The 23,961-nt window shown below is 46.3% G+C and overlaps 1 protein-coding gene across 1 annotated transcript; it reads right to left on the reverse strand.

The window, feature by feature from the left end:
* Positions 1 to 886: 886 nt before the first annotated feature.
* LOC134053478 (olfactory receptor 10C1-like) lies at positions 887 to 1,786 on the reverse strand (the record flags this gene model as incomplete). The annotated part of the gene is made up of 1 exon (XM_062508491.1): positions 887 to 1,786. A coding segment is annotated over exon 1 (900 nt), but the record flags the coding sequence as incomplete, so codon positions are not given.
* Between the last annotated feature and the right edge of the window lie 22,175 nt (positions 1,787 to 23,961).

The following is a 23,961-nucleotide window of genomic DNA, read 5'->3' on the forward strand; positions in this document are numbered from 1 at the left end:
GAAGGATCACATTTTTCAGTCCAAAGGGAAGCTTCTGCTTTCCTTAGCAAACAGCTGTCTTTTAAACCAGGACATGTACTTTTATGATATTTATATTTACAGTTATTTCCAGGAATGAAGGATTAATTTAAGGAGTAATGCATGTCCTTATCTTTCCAATATCATTTAAGCTTTGAGCATTTAATATAAAGAGTTGTATTAATAGTTAGAGAAGATTACAGTGGTTAAGTACTTCAAAGGCCTACACTTGGTCTAACATGTTTAAAACAATGACTCTAAAATTGAAGAAATATCTTTGAGGCAGTGGGGCAGGAATGCAATTCTGCACACCTCTTTTTTTTTTTTTTTTTTTTTTTTTTTTTTGCCCCAGTAACAATCTCAGAATTAAAAATCAGTCCTCAGTAATTTCTTGGGCTCCACATTATTGCCTGAACTATGTCCTCTCCTTTCCCCCAACAGATTTACTAAACAGTTTCAGGAAATAAATGCAAACAGGTGAAAACTCATTCTTTTCAGTTCTTTCAGTAAAGTCAGGCTCTTGAATATTGCTCTTTGGTTCAAAAATTCAGAAGTATGTAAAGCACAATTTTCAAGCTTTTGAAAAATAGCAAGGAAAAGAAAAGGAAAAAAATAAGTTTATTGAAGAATTTCTTAAGTATGTGGAAGAAATTCCCTTCCAAAATGTTAACATAGCTTCTAACACTCCCTCTTAGAGCTAAAAATCTCCACTCTTCTCCCTCCTTCCTCCCCAACAGATGAAGTAGATCTGGAAATCGATTTTCCTGAACAAGAATTTAGAGTGAAAAATTCCACCACAAACACCTGGAACAACCCAAATCTTCAATTTCATTTCCACACTAACTTAGGTTTTCTCCATTTTTTCCTTCAGGGCTCCTTTCACCTCCTTATTCCTCAAACTGCAAATGATGGGATTCAATAAAGGAGTCACCAGAGAATAAGAAAGGGAGAGGAATTTATCCACAGATGCACAGTAGCTGTATTTTGGCCGCAGGTACATGGAGCCTGCAGTGCCATAAAAAACAGTCACAACCAGGAGCTGTGAGGAGCAAGTGGAAAACGCCTTCTCCTGGCTCTCAGCTGATGCCATGTGAAGAATTGTGGAAACGACACCAATGTAGGAATAAATGACCAGTGAGAAAGGACTCAGAATAGCAAAGACAGCCACCACAATGACCTGGATTTCACTTGGGAGAGTGTTGCCACAGAGCACGTCCAGGAGAGGCTGAATCTCACAGAAGAAGTGGTCAATGGCACAACCACACAAGGGTGAGCTGAAGGTGATGAGGGTGTGAACTAAGCCCTCAGCAGTTCCACAGATGTAAGCTCCAACAACCAGGCTTCTGCAGACCCTGCTGCTCATGATCATTGTGAAATGCAAGGGGGAGCAAACTGCAAAATAACCATCAAGGGACATGGCGGCCAAGAGAAAACACTCAGCAACTCCAAAGAAAAGGAAGGAAAACATCTGCATTGCACATCTTGTCTTGGAAATGCTCACTGTTCCCACCATCAGGTTCTCGAGAATACTTGGGATAATGACAGACAAATAGCAGATATCCCAACAGGACAGCTGAGTGAGGAAGAAATACATCGGGGTGTGAAGGCGATTATCACTGTTTGTTACCAAAGCTATCACTGTGTTCGCCATCAAGGTGAGAATATGAAGAGATAATAAAACTACAAAGAGCAAAGGGTGTAAAGGAGAGGTTCCAGAAAAACCCGGGAGTCCGAATTCACTCAATCCACTGAGGTTCCCAAGGATCATCCTTCTCTGGTGCCTTGCAGAGCTCTCCTCGTTTTAGTGTCCAGCAGCCGATGAAGCTGCAAACAGCCGGGCAAATCTGCAGTCAGAATACAACTGCCTGCTTGAACAGACAGAAAGAGGACTGGAATTTAGATACTACTCAGATTTTGAGAAGATCTTCTGAAAAGATTATAAAAGCTTCGAAAGAAAATGAGGCAGTCTTATGCGTTTTGTTTCTGTCTATTTTTGACTGATTCTTCTTTCATAGCATTGCCTTCAAAGGCTGTACATTCACCACTCTCTTCAAACGCTCAGCTACCACTTTTACTCTGTAGAAGAAGAAAACTTGTTGTGGCAGAGATCTTTTCATGGACTAATCAGTTCAAGTCTCAAAAATCATCAGTTGCAACATTTGAATATAACAAAGGTAGTTTCTCCTGTTGTGGAGTGTGGTAGAAGAAGAGAGAGGATAGGAAAAAACCCCTAAATGTTGAGGTCTCCAGGAAAGCTTTCAACTCTGAGCACTGTGCAGTGAAGCAGAAGAGAGGTTTGTCCACAGCTCTTTATACTACATCTATATAAAGTCCACTGAGACTGGCTAGTGCTGATTGGAGCAATAAGGAATAGTTGTTAAGAGGTTGGATAAATATGATGCACGTGAATGAGCTGATTCACAGCCACCTCTAGTTTTACAGAACTTGCAAATGATTTCTATATAAACCCAGATATCCCACAGAAATATCAAGATCTGGTTTTACTTTGCAGTAATTACTATTACTTCATAATGCAGCCAGATTAATGACAGAGTTGCCACACAGGCTTACCATACTTATGCTTTCTCAGCAAAATTTGAAGGTGAAACAAAGATGCAGCCCACATTCACTTGGGGATAAGGGACAAAAGATTCACTCATTGCCAATCTTGATTTTTATTTCCCTGTTGATGTCCAGATCATTACAACTAAAAATTAGTTTACCTTGATCTATTTCCCGGCATACCTCATCGCTCGCAGATTTGAAGGACCCTTTTTAGGGTATCATGAAGAAGTATGCAGGCTATAGCTTTTGCTAAGGCACTGCTAATCCTCCTTGGCTTTATGATCCTCTGCTGCCAGATACTTCCCCTGCTTCTGCTACTGTGTACTACAGCCTGCTGAAACATGCCCACTTTAAACCATTTGGGTGTCTGTACCCATATTTCATTTCTGGGTCACACCATCAGTGACTCTGCTGCAGAGGAACCCAAGACAAAGGAGTGTGTATTGATGCAGTCCTCACATATATTTTGGGATACAGTTGCACCAAAAAGATCATTCTTGCCCACAAATTAACATGTAGGTTCCTCTACTCCTTCTTCCTTAAATTTGTCATTAATCAGAAAGACCAAAAGAACACCAACAACACCAATAATCCCCATCCAACCAACCAATCAACCAACCAAAAATCACCCACTTTCTTTGCCACATCTGCTGCAGCAAACAAGGATTTAGCATTCCAATTATTTCTTTGGCTAAGATTTATTTGACAGATGTGCCCACCAAGCAGTCAGACCATCTTTCACAGCACAGACCAACTCACTCAATGTTATCCACTACCAGCAGATATTCCCATTGTGCTTGGGAGAAGGCTCAATTAGCAAGGCCAGGCATGGCTGTTGGTCTTCATTTAATTTTATGAAATCCTAGTCCAATTTAGTGATGGAAGGTGATACTGCTCCCTGCAGCCCTCCCTTTACCAGTGTTTTTACTAATACTTCTCCCAACTTCCATGGTGGCAAAAAGAAAATCCCTTTCCCCTTCCACCATGTAATAGAATCATCAGATCATCGAATATCTCACGTGGGAAGGGACCCATAATGCTCATCCAGTCCAACTCCCTGCTCCTTGCAAAAGTTATCAGTGAGTGGAGAACAGACCCACTCCAGACAAAGTTTGCTACAGAAGCCCTCCTGTCAAGTCAGCAGGTACAGGAAGGACACTTTTGTTTTCTAAACTCCTCAGAGAGAAGTCTGCATGCAGCTGGGTCCTAGCCCAGCCCCAGACTCTTCAACAGTTTCTATGCAAAGGGTTACAGAGGTGTACTTGAGCCTGTATACAACGTTGCCCCGTGGGATTAAAGACGGCAAACCAAATCTATTGATATAAATAAAATTAAGAATTCATTTAAATTGATTGCAATCATTAAGCAAAATAACTTGATCACAAGTATTTGTCACATAGCATCGGCAGCCTTACTAACATAACTAACATAGTGGAACTAGCATAGTAACACACCCTAACTAACTACTAGTGTTACAGTATAGTGCACTATCTTGGAAGCAACAGAGAAGCAATTCTATGAAATCAGGCAAAACAATTACGTAGAGATTGATGTCACTCATCCAACAACCATGAGCAAACCTATTTTGCTCAGCCATGAGAAGTGACCTTCAGGGCTTTCCCTGCTCAAGGGAGGGATATTCACACACCTTAGGGAGGTATGCTAGAAATCCTTGTCATGCAAAAGTGGGACTGCCCTTCTATAGCATAACCTGACTGGCTGCCTCTGATACATTTTTACATTAGGTTTTGGCAGGTCTATTCAACAAAATAGGCTTTGCTGCTGAAGAAGGTACTAGCACCACTTTGGTTTCTCCCATGTGACCCGTCTGACTCTCACTTCCATGTGAAGGCCTGGACATCCTTGCTGCTCCTGCCCTCAGATCAGGGATTCTCTGTTTGCATGTCCTCATGGTGTTGGAAATGATAGAACTTTACAAATACCTTTTCTAATTCATTCTTTTAATTCAGTTTTCTAATTACTTCTTTTAATTAATCATGAGCAGTGTAATTTTCCACTCTGTCATATGCCACTGTAGCCAACATTTAGCAAGGTTTGCCATAAGCTGCTCTAGTGGGAACACAGCTTGGGAAAAGCCCTGAAGCTTTACGTTTTGCTAAAACAACTGTAATTAACCTTGATATGCATCAATGGTCTCAGACCTGGAAGAGGCATTTTATGGCTGAATATGGACTCAAGGAATGTAGAATTTCTGAACCACATGGACACTGTGCAGAACCCAGAGATAAAGAGGGAACTAACAAAGGTAATTCAGCAATTGTGCTGGAATGCCACTGTTCTCATTTCAGACAGGGTAGAGTTAATTTCTTTATTTCGGTAGCTCTTACAGTGCTGTGTTCTGGATTTGCAATGAGAATGGTGTTGATAATACACTGAAGTTTGGGGTTTTGCTCAGTCACATTTGTCCTGAGTCAGGGACATTTTGTTTTCTCATCTTCTGCTCTGCCTGTGAGGAGGCTCACAAAAGAAACTGGCAGAGAGCACAGCTGGGACAGGTGACCTGAACTGCCCAGAGGGACATCCACACCACACAGCATCCTGCCTGGAATATAAAGTGGGAGGAGTTGCCCAGAAGGGCACTCTAAGAAAGGAATGTGTGCTTCCTGACACTAAAAGTAGCATTAGAGAGCTTAATTTATCCTGATGTTTTCAGTGACAGTGGTGACATGATAGTTTGGTCAAGCTGGTCTCAGCATTCTTTAACACTACAAACAGGAGGCCCTCCTTGCTCAAGCCATTCCTGCCAAGGTGTAGACAGGACACAGCTGGAGCTGCTGTATCCCTGCTCAGGCAGAGCATCCTGCCCCAGCTGGCACAGCTCCCTGAGCACTGTGACACTCCCAGTCCATCACTTCACTCTGGAAAAGCCCCACTCTTCAACAGGACAGACGTCTAACCCCCCCTCCCCTTCTCAGAATGTGGCTGGAGATTCCTCCTTTGAGTGGGGACACCCAGCAAGATTTCACCTTGAGACTGAGAAAAAGAGACATTGGCAAGGGTAATATCAGTCTGTACTTAACATTTATTTTTCTAGCTTTAATTAAAAAATTGCTACAATATTGATTTCAACTACTGACCTATATTAGCAGCAAAATCTATCTACATTGTGGAATGAAGAATTCTAATTAAAGCCTATTACTCTATTCACAAGCATCATCCACCATATAAACCAACTGTTTCTTCATCTTTGAGAAGAAAAAAAGGACACCTGTGATAAAAATCTCAGTGCTAATCTTCCCTTCTGCTTCAGCCAGGGCCAAAATCTGACTGCAGCACTCCCAGAGTGCCCGGAGCTCTTCTCAGACCTGCCCCTCTAGGCCATGGGCACCCTCCTCTTCCTCGCCGAAGGGCGCTGGGCTGCGTGCTGCACAAACCGGCTGTGGAGATCATAGCCCAGCTCTGGGGATCTCCTCCGCTCCCTCAGCCTCGCTCGGGATTGCTCCTGAGCAGCCCTGAGCACAGGAGCCTGCTTGAAGCTGGTGTTGGAGGGCCCTGAAGCTGCGTTATCCCCTGGGCCTCTGTCACAACGGGAAGAACTTGTTCTCCTCCTCTTCCTCTTGCTCACAGAGGGGTGCTGCTCGTCTGTGCACTGCACAAAGCGGCCGTGCAGGTCAGAGCCCCGCCGTGGGGATCTCCTCTGCTCTCTGCACCTCGCTCGGGTTTGCCTCCGAGCAGCCCTGAGCTTGGGAGCCTGCTTCAAGCGGGAGCTGGGGGGCCCTGGAGCTGCTCTATCCACAGGGGTTTGATCACAACACGGGGAATGTGTTGTCAGCCTCCTCCTCTTCCTCGCTGAGGGCTCGTAGTCTTTGTGCTGCACAGAGGGGCTGCAGAGGTTGTAGCTGCCCTGCACGGATCTGCTCATGTCCCTCCGCCTCAGCAGGACCTGCTCCTGAGCAACCCCGGGGCCAGGAGCACACTGCAAGCTCCTGTTGGAAGGTCCTGAAGCTTCACCATCCCTGGCAGTGGCGCTACAACTCGGAGGGCCCGTTCTCCTCCCTGCTGTGTGGTCCCAGTCCGTGCTGACCCCAGAACAGCTGTGGCCATCCCTGCCCGACAGCGGGGATCTGCTCCGGTCCTGCTCCCTGCCAGCGCCTTCCATGCCCAGGGCCATGTCCTGCAAAGAGAGCTGTGGAGAGTTCCTGCCCTTCTCTCCTGAAAGGACCAGAGTCAGTGGGGATCTCCCAGGAGTTCTGGGAGGGGACATTTCTGAGCCTCCCAAAGGCTCTTCTGGAGGGCTGCCAAGGCCAAAGGGCCAAAGGGGCACAAATGGGATGGAGGCAGCCGGGGTGCTTGGAGAAGAGGCAGCACTGTGGCTGTGAAGAGTGCTGCATGTTGAGAGGGGGAAAAGGAGAAATGCTGAGATGCTAGAAGGAGATCCACTGCTCTTCTAGTGCACTGACCCTCCTCCCCAGAGTTACCTTCGTGCTGCCAGGCAAGCCCTGTGGGCCAACAGGAGCCACCTGCTCGCTGCTGGCTGCCCACTGAGGAAGGAAGGAAGGGGCATACGGTGGTGCCAGTGAGGAAGAAGCCCTTTCTACAATTTTCAGATCCGAACACCTGGAGAAAAGAAAAGAAAGATGTCAGTTTGGGGCTGTTTTTGCAGCCCTCTCTGGGATTCGCTCATTTCCTTGGAGAGGTTTGTATGACAGAGAGAAGATTTAACCAAGGCCACTAATGGAAATTTTAGCTAGAGTCTTCCCACCAAGTCTACTCCTGTCTCAGATAAACCTCATCTTTATACCTTCTAGACCCTCATTTGAATTGCACAAATTCACACTCTTGCTTGGGTTGGAAGGGATCTTAATGCTCATTTTGTGCCACCCTGCTGTCATGGACAGGAATACCTCACAATAGACAAGGCCCCTCCAAGCCCTGTCCACCCTGGCCTTGAAAACCTCCAAGGATGGGGCACCCACAGCTTCTTTGGGCAGCCTGTTCCATGCTCTCACCACCCTTCCACTCAAGCATTTCTTCCTAATATCTCATGGAAACCTGCCATAATGGGTCAGCTGAAAACTGATACCCTTCATCCTGTCCAGCCCTTCCTGATAAAGGCTCCCTCCCCATCTTTCCTGGCAGGTCCCTTTAAGTTCCCTCACTCTTTTCTACAAAAGTCTAGCATCACAGAGCAGGCAAGTAGCAGGCTACATCAGGGCAGCAGCCTGAAGGACAGACTTGGGGCAGCACAGGTTCCACAGCACTGAATGAAGCTGGTAGTAATTGCCTTTGGTGAGAAATCTCTGCATTCTCTGCACTATGAGAAGCAAACCAATAGACAGGGAAAAGGAAACATCTTCTGAACGCATCTGAATGCTGCTTATTACCTGGCATAAAACAGCAGGTAGGCTTGCTGCCTGAGAGCTGTGTCAAGGCAACGAAGCTCCACAGACTCATCATCCATCAGGTACCACAGCCCATTGCTGGCCTGTGAAAAAAAAAGGACAAGGATCTCTGCATGGTTTCTCACCAAAAACACAGGCAGAAAACTACCTAACAAACAGTATGTCAAAACAAATCCAGTCCAGCCCCTCAAGACATCTCCTGCCCCAAAACCTTGGCTTTCAGCAACACCGACAGTAAAGTTGTCTTTCCCACACACATTTTCCCCATTGGCAAGGAAGGAAGGAAGGCAGGAAGGAAGGAAGGAAGGAAGGAAGGAAGGAAGGAATGAAGGACATTGCTGACTACCTTTGTGTAGCAGAAATAGTGTCCTGTATGACAGCTGACCCCACTGTGCACCAGGACAGCATACAAGGAGTAACGGAGGGGTTCTCCCTCTGCCTGGGACATGTACGGGCGAAGATCCAGGTACTCGGGGTACTTCACAACCTGCACAGACACCAGCAGGGCTCAGAAGTGACCCTGACCTATGACTCAGAATAGCCTGCCACATCCAGGGGCCAGAGGTGTGTAAATACATCTTTGGGGCTCACAAGCAGCTGGTTTTCCATAAAGCACACCATCACAAAGGTGTAATGCTGTGAGTGGCAGGAAACTGTTCTTGGCCAAAGCAGCTCTGCTGGAGAAGAGCGCTTGCCTGTCTTCCCAAGGGAATTCTCTCCCCAGAAGGGAACATGACGAACCCAAGACCAGTGCCTTGGCACAAGCTCAGGGAAATCTGCTCCAGGAAGAGAAAGCTGCACACCGGCTGTGTACAAACCTTGCTGATCTTCCTACCGGTGAAACAGTCAAACCTTTTTAGACACACCGTGAGAACCTTGGGTGCGCAATGGACTGTGAACTTCTTGAAGGCAGCAACATTCTTCTTACACCTTGAAACCAAGCACAGAACCCAGTGCTGAAATGCACCCAATCCTCCCCCAGGGTGGCCAGGCAACCTGTCCTGTCTCACACAGCTTTTGCTATTCTAAGGCTATTCCCTGCTCTATTTTAAAGAAGCTGCATCTCCTCTGTGTGCAGCAAAGCTCCATGAGAAGATGACTTCTGCTCAATGACATGCAACTCCCTCACACAGGATCTCCTGGTAATATGTGCTTAGTAATCATCTTACGTGTTACATTTGTAGCAGTTTTCACCATCCAGGTGCTCGGGTCTCACAAAGTCCTCCAGAGCTGCAGTGAGGGTCGAGGCTGTCTGCAAGAGTGACAAATGAGCACACTGAGCTGCAGGAAATTGCCTCACCCAAACAACTCCCACGAGCTGACAAGCAAACCCCTGCAGCTGATGCTGAAGAGACCCACCATGAAGCTGTCCAGAAGGAGACAGAAAGAGAGTGGGATGCTGAACATCTCCCTGTGTCCCAGAGGCTCCCGGAGCCATCAAGAGCTCCCTCCCCGTACCACCACACCACTCACATCAACTCATGACACTATGCAGGGGCATCAGTGGTGCAAACAACCCAACCCATCAGCCTGGGAGCCAGACAAGTGTTAGGGGAGGGCAAAGCAAAGGAGGATGAGGATATATTGAGGGTGCAGAGAGGATAATGCTGCTCGACCAGCTTAAAGACAGCACCTACAGAGAGACCAGTGCCATGGCCTCTGCAGGAGGACACCATCCATTCCCCTTCCCACCCACCACCAAGATCTCTTGTGCTCACAGCACACATTTTGAAGACAAATGTGCTGACTCTGAAAAGCTGCAAGGGCCTTGGCATGTCTTGAAGCACAACTGCAAAAGCTTCTTACTCTGATATCCAAAGGGATATCCAGGAAGGCCTCGTAGGAGTCAGAAACGGCTTTGCAGCTGACGCAGGTGACTGGAAGGAAAAATCCAAATGCTCAGCAATGGGAAGCTGACTGACACTGCCCATTTACACATTGTACCTGTCCCAGCAGACCAACTGTCAGGCACAGGCAGACAGAAGGACACAGGCAATGTCAAAGAGAGTAAGAGTTGAGGAAACATACCTCTGGATCTCAGAAAGCCTCCAAAGATTTGAGAGATAATGGTAGTGGATTGAGATGAGAGGTCCAAGCTGGAAACAAGTGGGAAGACAGAGCATTATCTCCGGCAAGAGTTTTGCTTGGCCTGAAAGCCCAGGGTTTAGGTTTCCCTTGATGGGAGCACACCAAGCAGTGCAAAGGGCTCAGAACTTGGTGAGGGTGATTTGCTTGTGCTTACTCGCTGCTTTCACTCAGACAAGCTGTCTGCATGGCATTGACAGTACAGCACAAGAAGTCATGGGCATCTTCCTCCCTGCCAGGCTCCAAATGTTCTCCTATGCCTAAGAAAGAAGGTTTCAGTTCTCTCATAGAAGGAGGGAAGGAAACCTGTTCAAGCACCTGGTACGACTTACGTTTGAAAACCTTGAGGACAGCCAAAGGCAGGATGGCACTGACAGGGGAACGCAGGACCTTGTTCACGTGTGCTTCCATGATGCACATCATGCAGAAACCCTGCTGGTGACCTGAAGAGGGACACAGGGAAGGTCCTTAGGTTAGCAAAACATCCACAGCAGTGGGATACTCCTCCTCTTGCACTGCCACTCCACTCCAATACTCCACTCCTCCCAATGTCCCAATGGTCTCAGGGCATTTTAGTGTGCAGAAAATGTTCAGAGAGGGATGGTAAACCAACAGCTTTCTGTGCAATAAGCACAGAGGGTTGAACTTGCAGGAATAAAGACTGCCAGGGAGAAAGAGGTGTTTTCATTAAGGGTAAGGCAGCAGGCTAGGACAAGTGGGTTCTAGGCTCCAGTGTTCAAAGAGTACAGACTCATGGGGCTGACAAAGGGCTGCTGTTGTCTGAAAACAAATTTTACATTCTGGGAATCTGGGACTTGATGAAGAGATTTTCAGGAGATGCTCCTAAAAGCACTCACAGGCCTGGCTGTGCTCTTGGGACAGCAGGTAGTTGGCCAGTGGGGGGGTGTAGGTCAGGCACTGCAGGACAGCGTTGAGGAAGCACGTGTTGCCCACATTGAAGAGGCCTGCTCCAGCACTCTGTCTCTGCTGCCAGACCATGCAAATCTTCTCTGGTGGGAAGAGGATCCTTTTTGGAGGAGCTATTCCCTCGGCGATGACTGCAGAGAAATTCCATTTGGAAAGAGATGAGGCGAGGAAAGAAAGCATATTTAAACTTTGCGTTTTCTACACAAGATGTCAGGACAACCAGCTCAAACCTTCAACTCAGTATCAGGGGAAGCCTAGCACTGCCATTGAAATTTCCTGATTTGTAAAAGTCTGCTCCCCTGCTTACTTTGCCAAGAGTCCAACAAGCCCCAGCTCTGATTTCTGGGCCTCAGGGTACCTTGCCTTCTCACCAGAGCTCTAGACTGGATTATCAGGTCAAGCTTTCCCTGATTCTAACTGACTGGAACTTCTTGAAAACAAGCAAGTACTGAGCACAAAAGGCAACTCAAGGACCTGTCAGACCTCCCTATGAGCAATGATGTTTCAAAGTCTTCTTCATCGTGACAAAAGGTGTTTTCCTGGGACTAAACAACCTGGGTCAGTCTGGCTATTCTCAGCAAACATCCCAGACTTCACTCTAGCTTGTGAGCACATCCTTCTGGGATCTGAGCACCAGTCATGTCAGCTGTCTGTGGGGAGTCACAAAGTCCAAAGCTGCCAGTGAAGCTGGTACTCACAGGAATTGTTCCCTGTTGTGGCCATCGTCCCTCTCAGGAGCAGCGGGCAAAGCTCTGGATGACCAAGGACGTGCTCCGGGAAGGGATCAGCATCAATCCCCTCACCTGATTGCAAAGAAATGACTACATCTCACCAAAGGAATAAAAACTCCAAAGAAATACAACCTATGGAAAGAACAGCATTTGCCATCAAGAGTTTCAGTGGTGCTTGAGCCAGCTGCTGAACTGCAGGCTCACCCCTTTGTGATCAGTGACAGAGCCCCAGGAGCTTCAAAGGTCCTTCTGAAGTGCTCCAGTGCATGTTACCTTCTCTGAGGAGGCCCTGCTGCTGTCACAGCATCAACAGCAGAGCTCTCTGGCTTTTCCCTCCTCTGCAGGAGTGACCAGCTTTCAGCCACTAACTTAACTACAGCCTTTGCTGCTCTCCTTCTGTCCCACTCCTTCCTGCAGTATCCAAGGTGGGCTTTTTGCCACTCTGGGCTCAGCCCAGCCCCTCAGACTGCACTCACCCCTTACTTACCTATCCTAGGCTATAGTAAAGAAAAGAGAATCAGCAAAGAAGGACTCTAGCCTAGCCTGTATGTGGACAGCCTATGAAGGGGCAACAGCTCAGCCTTCAGCTAGGAAGGTATAAGCAGCCTAGACTTTTCTCTCCTTCCTCTATGATCTATCCCAAGAGTCAAATCATAATTACCTGTGAGAGGACAAAAGCTGAAGGGGACAGTAAACAATAAATCTGCTTGAAAGGCAGAGAAGTGCGTAGCACAGGAATAAGCTGAGCTATCCTGAAGACCTGCTGACACGTTAGCCTGCTCTCAGGATACTGAGCCCTGGGCAGGTGAGTCACAATCACTGGAGAGGTGCCACATCGCTGCCCCTCAGTGACATGGGGGCACACAGGGATGGATCCCCTTGAGGTCACAGAAGCACATGGCTCCTGGGCCCTGGAACCACATGGCTCCTCTCCCAGGTGGCAGTCACTGGGACTCCCCCTGTCCTCTGATGCACAGGGGTTCACTGGCTGGCAGGGCCTCCCCTGAGTGAAGGATCAGTGAACTCCTTCCCCAGAGCACAGAGCCCAGTGAGCAGAGCCCTGCCCAGAGCTGTCACAAGCCAGGTCACACTTGTGTCTGGCCCTCAGGCTGCCGGGCATTTCTGTTCCACTGCACTCTGTTCTTCCACTGGCCTGTGCCTGTGAGACTCCTGTGCAAGGCACCCAAGCTCTCAGAGGGTCCTTTCCAGTGAGTTTGGTGTGCCCCCAAGGTGCACCCACAGGCTGACCCTGGGCTGGCCCCACCAAAGGGACCCCCAGAGGCTGCACTGGGTGAGCCTTGGCTGCCAGGGCCCCAGCCTCTCCTGGGCAGCTCTTCAGCAGCTTCACATTCACTCCTTCCTCCAGGCTGCCTTGGATCAGACACAGCTTTAGCCACATTCCCACTCAGGATGGCTGGAGGCACTTTTGTTCCTGCTGCATTTGACCAACAAGCTTTTGGGCCTTGCGGCAGGCAGTTGCTGTTCCTCGGGCTCCAAAGAGGCAGCTGGTTGCTATTCACCCCTGATGCCTCAGGATTGTAGCTTTTGTATTTTTCATAGATTTGCAATCCTGCCATTCTTATGCGTGTGACTCCAAACTCCATGCACAGTGTGAGCTGCTGCTTCCCCATTCTGCTCAGACACAGCAATTCCTGCCCAGGCCTGGCAATCAAGGACCCCTCACTGCCTCAGGCCCCAGGAAATGGAAACAAAAGTGAGTTGGGGGTGAACAAACTGAAGGTAAATGACTTCATTACCTGAAGCTGTCATTGGAAATAAACCTCCAATAGGCAAATGGACCAAACTTAGAAAAGGACGAGAACCCGTGACCCACGGTCCATTTTGGAGTGTAGCCCCTGGGAGGCTTTGTCTGCCTGAAATGTTCCTGAAGGCCCTTCAATAAATATTGATATTGATATTGATATTGATATTGATATTGATATTGATATTGATATTGATATTGATATTGATATTGATGTATGGAATTTATTTATTCAGTAGATATATCTGCTTTTGATTCCCTTGGCTTTGTGTGGCCTGTGCTTTTAGGAAGCCCATGGAGGCATCAGCTGCAGTGTCAGGGAATGAGTGGCTGCTGCAGGCTCCCGGTTGTTTGGCCATTGCTCAGGTGACAGCACACCTGGTGCAGGTGAGGAGCAGGGTGGAGGCTCCTGGCGGGCCCCGAGCCAGGGCTGGGGCACGGGGCGGATCTGTGCTGCTCTGCCGGGTGTGAGCACAGCAGAGAGGGGGAGCAGGGAGGCGGGAGCTGCCGAGGGCTGGAGAAGCGCAGCTGAGTGCCGGGCTCAGGCGGACACAGGGGCCCGGCTGGGAGGTGCTGAGGAGCAGGGCACGGCAGTGCTGGCAAACAGAACCGTACCGAGGGGCTTGAGAAGGCTGGCACAAAGCAGGGTGTGAACAGCCCCGGGCTGGGTGGCTGCAGAGCCTGAGGCAGACAAAAGCATTGGGACCTTCCGCTGAGAAAGGAGAGCTGCAGCAGTGGGAGACAGAGGAGAAAGCCCAAGGAATGCAAGGAAGTGATGTCAAAAAAGAGCTAGTTAGACAGACAGAGAGAAAGGACAGAGGAAGATGGAAAGAAAGACAAAGAGCAGAGAGGGCACTGGCTGGGCAAAGAATAAAACCTGATTCAGACAAAATCTGAAATGGCAATTATTGGTTTGAAGAATTTAGCATGGTTTACTGTACTATTTTAAAATGAGAGCTCAGTGCCTAGCATATCCCTTGTAAAGATGTAGTACGTATTAGAAATACCTAGATGTAAAACTTTCTATCTAGAAAAACTAATTTTTCACCGTATTATATCTAGACCTGCAGTGCAAAACAATAGACTTACTCCGATTTAAGAACTACAGTCTTTTCTGCCTTTTTGTATTTGTGTTTTATTTTATTTTGTTTTTACTGCCAATTTACTGCCAATCTAGAGTTTACAATGTGTTCTGGAGCACCAAGGGCATGAGAGTCACAAAATTCCACGGGCTGGCTATTCTAGTGACAGCAGGAATCACTGGTGCAATCTGCTGGGTGTTTAACCTATGACAATTATTCCCAAGTAGCATATACTTCTATTGCCAGACTGAGTCAGGTTTCATCCAGCTGTAGTTATGCAGATACAATGTAAGCATTTCCAGAAGGCTAAATTCAAAATCCCCTTTTCCATTCAAAAGATGAAAATAAGCAAGGTGTGGACACTTTTAACCTCTTCTGTGAAATTCTGAAAGGATGATTAATTGTCTCTGGATATTCCTGTGAGCCCAAGCGTGTTTTCATGTTTCCGTCCCGCACCTCTGTGCTCCAGACCAGCACAAGGATCCTGGCACAGAGCTGGAACTCTGCACTGGATTTAGTTGTGTTTATTCTGCACCATGGTTGGTTTGATTCTCCCCTGGCTCTCCTGTCTGTCACAGTAAGGCTTTCCCATTCAGTGCTCTGGAGCCTGAAATCAGATCAGGTGGGGTTAATTCAGAGTTTTCTGGAACAATACTGAAGATTTGTTCCAACCGGAGGAATTAGGACAAGTTTTTCACCTGTACACTTTCTCTCAAAGTGAGCACCTTGCTTCAAGAGGCAACTGCACAGTCAGATTTCTAGCATCAGCTGAGACCAAGCTCTGCTGTAAAGCAGACTCATTTTGTTCCGTGCAAGTAGTCTTGGGCAAATGAAATCATTCACAGAGCCTCAGGGTTCATAGATCTTCAGGTAACTTGAGGGCTAAACACCTCTCTTGAAACAGCTGAGATTTGCAAATCCTCGTCACCATACTGATCCCACAAATGTGAGTTCTCTGAGCTTTGTTTTACAGTTTCAGTCAGAAAGGAAGTGAAGGAGAGGTTGATTTTTGTTTTTTATCATTGACTCTCTGCTTTCTCATCCTGTCCAAGGTACCACCACCCTTTCTTCCCCAGCAGAGACCAGGAACACGCAGCTTTCCCTGGAGGGGACTCAGTCCTGTAAGTTCTTCTGCATGCCTGCTATTCCAGGCCATGAGGACAGCACTCATCTGCAAAGAGTCCTTCTGAAGCACAAGATCCGTGCCCTAGAAGTGCTAATTTCCATTTTGATAGAAACCATCCTTCAGGCTCAGATTCCAGACACTTAAGATGGGCAAGTGTGAATCCATGGATGCAGCTCCCCCAAAATCAAGCCATGAAGAGGCAGCTGAATCCCACCTGGTTTGGACACCTAGAGCTGGGCTCTCTGTTCAAGGAACTCATCCAGCCTTCCTCTGGATTCATTAAAACATGGGGGCCCTTTGGCACATTGTCTACTCCCTCTGATTTAGTGTTGTCCACAAACTTGAGAACTCACAAATTTTGCATAATCAATCAAGAAAGAATTGGACCTGGTGGTTTACCAGACTGAAACTTCCCAGGTTTTTAATGCTTACTTTCATTTTACTGAACCATATTTTACCTTTTTTTTTTTTTTTTGTTTGGTTCGGGTTATTTTTATTTGTTGGTTTTTTTTGTTTTATGAATTACACTTTTCTTATCCCCACTGCTTTTTTTACTTGGGTTTCCCCTCTTCATCACTTCTTTCATAATACACACAGTTGTGCAATTCTCTAGGAATGCTGCTGTAAGGAGTCTAGCATATATGACTAGGGGAGAAACTGTAATGCCAATAAAGCAATATGACAAAAAACAATGCATTCTTTTTGTAATGCATTTGAAATTTAAAAAATTAAATGTATGAGACAGCATTTTCTGTTATAATACATTTTTTGGTCCAAAATAAGATGTGATTAAAAACAAAGATGTCAAGCTTCTGCAAAGAATATTATACCTTATAATTTTTTTGTGGATTTACAAACTCTCAAGATAAAAATTCATATGACATCCAATTAAGAACCCTGTACTGTTGGGGGTTGTTTCTTTCCCTTTTCCCTCTGTGGAATTTTCCCCATTGTCATGCTAAGATACCTGTTGACTGGGCCCTGGTGACAAGGGGGAGGAGAGAGAGAAGAAGGACACCGCGCGAGGTTGAAACATCCAGAAGAGGAAGCGGAAGGCTGGGCCTGGGTCCCATTTCCCCCTTGGAGTTGGGACGAGAAGGACGATCGCCGCCTGTGTTGCATTCCTGCCATGCCATCGCCGGGAGCCATCCTCACTGCTGTGGGACCCTGCCCTGCTGCCTTCTCGCTGGAACCTGCCACCTTCCAGCACTCTGCTGAGCCCCAGGACCCACACCGTGAGCGGAGAGCTCTCTCCATCTCTCTCTGTCTCTCCCTGGGACAGCTCTGCCATCACCCCCAGCCCTCCTGCAGCTCTGCGGGACCTGCCCGCCCCCAGCACCGGGAACTGCAGCTCAGGGAAAAGGTGCCTGCAGCCAAAAAACACTGGGACTGAGTTACTGGTCTGTTTGTGGCTAATTTCATAGCTGCTCTTGTTCTTGTTTGTCTTGTTCGTTGCACTAGTAAAGAACTGTTATTCCTTCCCCCATATCTTTGCCTGAGAGCTCCCTTAATTTCAAAATCCTAATAATCGGAAGGAAAGAAGGAAGGAAGGGTCACATTTTTCAGTCCAAAGGGAAGCTTCTGCTTTCCTTAGCAAACAGCTGTCTTTTAAACCAGGACATGTACTTTTATGATATTTATATTTTCAGTTATTTCCAGGAATGAAGGATTAATTTAAGGAGTAATGCATGTCCTTATCTTTCCAATATCATTTAAACTTTGAGCATTTAATATCAAGAGTTGTATTAATAGTTACAGAAGATTACAGTGGTTAAGTACTTCAAAGGCCTACACTTGGTCTAACATGTTTAAAACAATGACTCTAAAATTGAAGAAATATCTTTGAGGCAGTGGGGCAGGAATGCAATTCTGCACACCTCTTTTTTTTTTTTTTTTTTTTTTTTTTTGCCCCAGTAACAATCTCAGAATTAAAATCAGTACTCAATAATATCCTGGGCTCCACATTGTTGCCTGAATTCTGTCCTCTCCTTTCCCCCAACAGATTTACTAAACATTTTCAGGAAATAAATGCAAACAGGTGAAAACTAATTCTTTTCAGTTCTTTCAGTAAAGTCAGGCTCTTGAATATTACTCTTTGGTTCAAAAATTCAGAAGTATGTAAAGCACAATTTTCAAGCTTTTGAAAAATAGCAAGGAAAAGAAAAGGAAAAAAATAAGTTGATTGAAGAATTTCTTAAGTATGTGGAAGAAATTCCCTTCCAAAATGTTAACATAGCTTCTAACACTCCCTCTTAGAGCTAAAAATCTCCACTCTTCTCCCTCCTTCCTCCCCAATAGCTGAAGTAGATCAGGAAATTGATTTTCCTGAACAAGAATTTAGAGTGAAAAATTCCACCACAAACACCTGGAACAACCCAAATCTTCTATTTCATTTCCACACTAACTTAGGTTTGCTCCATTTTTTCCTTCAGGGCTCCTTTCACCTCCTTATTCCTCAAACTGTAAATGATGGGATTCAATAAAGGAGTCACCAGAGAATAAGAAAGGGAGAGGAATTTATCCACAGATGCACAGTAGCTGTATTTTGGCCGCAGGTACATGGAGCCTGCAGTGCCATAAAAAACAGTCACAACCAGGAGCTGTGAGGAGCAAGTGGAAAAGGCCTTCTCCTGGCTCTCAGCTGATGCCATGTGAAGAATTGTGGAAACGATAGGAATACAGGAATAAATGACCAGTGAGAAAGGACTCAGAATAGCAAAGACAGCCACCACAATGACCTGGATTTCACTTGGGAGAGTGTTGCCACAGAGCACGTCCAGGAGAGGCTGAATCTCACAGAAGAAGTGGTCAATGGCACAACCACACAAGGGTGAGCTGAAGGTGATGAGGGTGTGAACTAAGCCCTCAGCAGTTCCACAGATGTAAGCTCCAACAACCAGGCTTCTGCAGACCCTGCTGCTCATGATAATTGTGAAATGCAAGGGGGAGCAAACTGCAAAATAACCATCAAGGGACATGGCCGCCAAGAGAAAACACTCAGCAACTCCAAAGAAAAGGATGGAAAACATTTGCATTGCACATCTTGTCTTGGAAATACGCACTGTTCCCACCATCAGGTTCTCGAGAATACTTGGGATAATGACAGACAAATAGCAGATATCCCAACAGGACAGCTGAGTGAGGAAGAAATACATCGGCGTGTGAAGGCGATTATCACTGTTTTTTATCAAAGCTATCACTGTGTTCGCCATCAAGGTGAGAATATGAAGAGATAATAAAACTAGAAAGAGCAAAGGGTGTAAAGGAGAGGTTCCAGAAAAACCCAGGAGTCTGAATTCACTCAATCCACTGAGGTTCCCAAGGATCATCCTTGTCTGGTGCCTTGCAGAGCTCTCCTCGTTTTAGTGTCCAGCAGCCGATGAAGCTGCAAACAGCCGGGCAAATCTGCAGTCAGAATACAACTGCCTGCTTGAACAGACAGAAAGAGGACTGGAATTTAGATACTACTCAGATTTTGAGAAGATCTTCTGAAAAGATTATAAAAGCTTCTAAAGAAAATGAGGCAGTCTTATGCGTTTTGTTTCTGTCTATTTTTGACTGATTCTTCTTTCATAGCATTGCCTTCAAAGGCTGTATATTCACTACTCTCTTCAAACGCTCAGCTACCACTTTTACTCTGTAGAAAAAGAAAACTTGTTGTGGCAGAGATCTTTTCATGGACTAATCAGTTCAAGTCTCAAAAATCATCAGTTGCACCATTTGAATATAACAAAGGTAGTTTCTCCTGTTGTGGAGTGTGGTAGAAGAAGAGAGAGGATAGGAAAAAACCCCTAAATGTTGAGGTCTCCAGGAAAGCTTTCAACTCTGAGCACTCTGCAGTGAAGCAGAAGAGAGGTTTGTCCACAGCTCTTTATACTACATCTATATAAAGTCCACTGAGACTGGCTAGTGCTGATTGGAGCAATAAGGAATAGTTGTTAAGAGGTTGGATAAATATGATGCACGTGTATGAGCTGATTCACAGCCACCTCTAGTTTTACAGAACTTGCAAATGATTTCTATATAAACCCAGATATCCCACACAAATATCAAGATCTGGTTTTACTTTGCAGTAATTACTATTACTTCATAATGCAGCCAGATTAATGACAGAGTTGCCACACAGGCTTACCATACTTATGCTTTCTCAGCAAAATTTGAAGGTGAAACAAAGATGCAGCCCACATTCACTTGGGGATAAGGGACAAAAGATTCACTCATTGCCAATCTTAATTTTTATTTCCCTGTTGATGTCCAGTTCATTACAACTAAAAATTAGTTTACCTTGATCTATTTCCTGGCATACCTCATCGCTCGCAGATTTGAAGGACCCTTTTTAGGGTATCATGAAGAAGTATGCAGGCTATAGCTTTTGCTAAGGCACTGCTAATCCTCCTTGGCTTTATGATCCTCTGCTGCCAGATACTTCCCCTGCTTCTGCTACTGTGTACTACAGTCTGCTGAAACATGCCCACTTTAAACCATTTGGGTGTCTGTACCCATATTTCCTTTCTGGGTCACACCATCAGTGACTCTGCCGTAGAGGAACCCAAGACAAAGGAGTGTGTATTGATGCAGTCCTCACATATACTTTGGGATAAAGTTGCACCAAAAAGATCATTCTTGCCCACAAATTAACATGTAGGTTCCCCTACTCCTTCTTCCGAAGGTTTGTCATTAATCAGAAAGATTAAAAGAACACCACCAACAACAATAATCCCCATCCAACCAACCAACCAAAAATCACCCACTCTCTTTGCCACATCTGCTGCAGCAAACAAGGATTTAGCATTCCAATTATTTCTTTGGCTAAGATTTATTTGACAGATGTGCCCACCAAGCAGTCAGACCATCTTTCACAGCACAGACCAACTCACTCAATGTTATCCACTACCAGCAGATATTCCCATTGTGCTTGGGAGAAGGCTCAATAAGCAAGGCCAGGCATGGCTGTTGGTCTTCATTTAATTTTATGAAATCCTAGTCCAATTTAGTGGTGGAAGGTGATACTGCTCCCTGCAGCCCTCCCTTTACCAGTGTTTTTACTAATACTTCTCCCAACTTCCATGGTGGCAAAAAGAAAATCCCTTTCCCCTTCCACCATTTAATAGAATCATCAGATCATCGAATATCTCACGTGGGAAGGGACCCATAATGCTCATCCAGTCCAACTCCCTGCTCCTTGCAAAAGTTATCAGTGAGTGGAGAACAGACCCACTCCAGACAAAGTTTGTTACAGAAGCCCTCCTGTCAAGTCAGCAGGTACAGGAAGGACACTTTTGTTTTCTAAACTCCTCAGAGAGAAGTCTGCATGCAGCTGGGTCCTAGCCCAGCCCCAAACTCTTCAACAGTTTCTATGCAAAGGGTTACAGAGGTGTACTTGAGCCTGTATACAACTGTGCCCCGTGGGATTAAAGACGGCAAACCAAATCTATTGATATAAATAAAATTAAGAATTCATTTAAATTGATTGCAATCATTAAGCAAAATAACTTGATCACAAGTATTTGTTACATAGCATCAGCAGCCTTACTAACATAACTAACATAGTGGAACTAGCATAGTAACACACCCTAACTAACTACTAGTGTTACAGTACAGTGCACTATCTTGGAAGCAACAGAGAAGCAATTCTATGAAATCAGGCAAAACAATTACGTAGAGATTGATGTCACTCATCCAACAACCATGAGCAAACCTATTTTGCTCAGCCATGAGAAGTGACCTTCAGGGCTTTCCCTGCTCAAGGGAGGGATATTCACACACCTTAGGGAGGTATGCTAGAAATCCTTGTCATGCAAAAGTGGGACTGCCCTTCTATAGCATAACCTGACTGGCTGCCTCTGATACATTTTTACATTAGGTTTTGGCAGGTCTATTCAACAAAATAGGCTTTGCTGCTGAAGAAGGTACTAGCACCACTTTGGTTTCTCCCATGTGACCCGTCTGACTCTCACTTCCATGTGAAGGCCTGGACATCCTTGCTGCTCCTGCCCTCAGATCAGGGATTCTCTGTTTGCATGTCCTCATGGTGTTGGAAATGATAGAACTTTACAAATACCTTTTCTAATTCATTCTTTTAATTCAGTTTTCTAATTACTTCTTTTAATTAATCATGAGCAGTGTAATTTTCCACTCTGTCATATGCCACTGTAGCCAACATTTAGCAAGGTTTGCCATAAGCTGCTCTAGTGGGAACACAGCTTGGGAAAAGCCCTGAAGCTTTACGTTTTGCTAAAACAACTGTAATTAACCTTGATATGCATCAATGGTCTCAGACCTGGAAGAGGCATTTTATGGCTGAATATGGACTCAAGGAATGTAGAATTTCTGAACCACATGGACACTGTGCAGAACCCAGAGATAAAGAGGGAACTAACAAAGGTAATTCAGCAATTGTGCTGGAATGCCACTGTTCTCATTTCAGACAGGGTAGAGTTAATTTCTTTATTTCGGTAGCTCTTACAGTGCTGTGTTCTGGATTTGCAATGAGAATGGTGTTGATAATACACTGAAGTTTGGGGTTTTGCTCAGTCACGTTTGTCCTGAGTCAGGGACATTTTGTTTTCTCATCTTCTGCTCTGCCTGTGAGGAGGCTCACAAAAGAAACTGGCAGAGAGCACAGCTGGGACAGGTGACCTGAACTGCCCAGAGGGACATCCACACCACACAGCATCATGCCTGGAATATAAAGTGGGAGGAGTTGCCCAGAAGGGCACTCTAAGAAAGGAATGTGTGCTTCTTGACACTAAAAGTAGCATTAGAGAGCTTAATTTATCCTGATGTTTTCAGTGACAGTGGTGACATGATAGTCTGGTCAAGCTGGTCTCAGCATTCTTTAACACTACAAACAGGAGGCCCTCCTTGCTCAAGCCATTCCTGCTAAGGTGTAGACAGGACACAGCTGGAGCTGCTGTATCCCTGCTCAGGCAGAGCATCCTGCCCCAGCTGGCACAGCTCCCTGAGCACTGTGACACTCACAGTCCATCACTTCACTCTGGAAAAGCCCCACTCTTCAACAGGACAGATGTCTAACCCCCCCTCCCCTTCTCAGAATGTGGCTGGAGATTCCTCCTTTGAGTGGGGACACCCAGCAAGATTTCACCTTGAGACTGAGAAAAAGAGATATTGGCAAGGGTAATATCAGTCTGTACTTAACATTTATTTTTCTAGCTTTAAATAAAAAATTGCTTCAATATTGATTTCAACTACTGACCTATATTAGCAGCAAAAACTATCTACACTGTGGAATGAAGAATTCTAATTAAAGCCTATTACTCTATTCACAAGCATCATCGCCCATATAAACCAACTGTTTCTTCATCTTTGAGAAGAAAACAAAGACACCTGTGATAAAAACCTCAGTGCTCATCTTCCCTTCTGCTTCAGCCAGGGCCAAAATCTGACTGCAGCACTCCCAGAGTGCCCCGAGCTCTTCTCAGACCTGCCCCTCTAGGCCATGGGCACCCTCCTCTTCCTGGCCGAAGGGCGCTGGGCTGCGTGCTGCACAAACCGGCTGTGGAGATCATAGCCCAGCTCTGGGGATCTCCTCCGCTCCCTCAGCCTCGCTCGGGATTGCTCCTGAGCAGCCCTGAGCACAGGAGCCTGCTTGAAGCTGGTGTTGGAGGGCCCTGAAGTTGCGCAATCCCCTGGGGCTCTGTCACAACGGGAAGAACTTGTTCTCCTCCTCTTCCTCTTGCTCAGAGAGGGCTGCTGGTCGTCTGTGCACTGCACAAAGCGGCCGTGCAGGTCAGAGCCCCGCCGTGGGGATCTCCTCTGCTCTCTGCACCTCGCTCGGGTTTGCCTCCGAGCAGCCCTGAGCTTGGGAGCCTGCTCCAAGTGGGAGCTGGGGGGCCCTGGAGTTGCTCTATCCACAGGGGTTTGATCACAACACGGGGAATGTGATGTCAGCCTCCTCCTCTTCCTCGCTGAGGGCTCGTAGTCTGTGTGTTGCACAGAGGGGCTGCAGAGGTTGTAGCTGCCCTGCACGGATCTGCTCATGTCCCTCCGCCTCAGCAGGACCTGCTCCTGAGCAACCCCGGGGCCAGGAGCACACTGCAAGCTCCTGTTGGAAGGTCCTGAAGCTTCCCACTGAGGAAGGAAGGAAGGGGCATACGGTGGTGCCAGTGAGGAAGAAGCCCTTTCTCCAATTTTCAGATCTGAACACCTGGAGAAAAGAAAAGAAAGATCTCAGTTTGGGGCTGTTTTTGCAGCCCTCTCTGGGATTCGCTCATTTCCTTGGAGAGGTTTCTATGACAGAGAGAAGATTTAACCAAGGCCACTAATGGAAATTTTAGCTAGA

The sequence above is a fragment of the Cinclus cinclus genome, chromosome 24, assembly GCF_963662255.1.
Source record: "Cinclus cinclus chromosome 24, bCinCin1.1, whole genome shotgun sequence".
NCBI classification, from domain to species: Eukaryota; Metazoa; Chordata; class Aves; order Passeriformes; family Cinclidae; genus Cinclus; species Cinclus cinclus.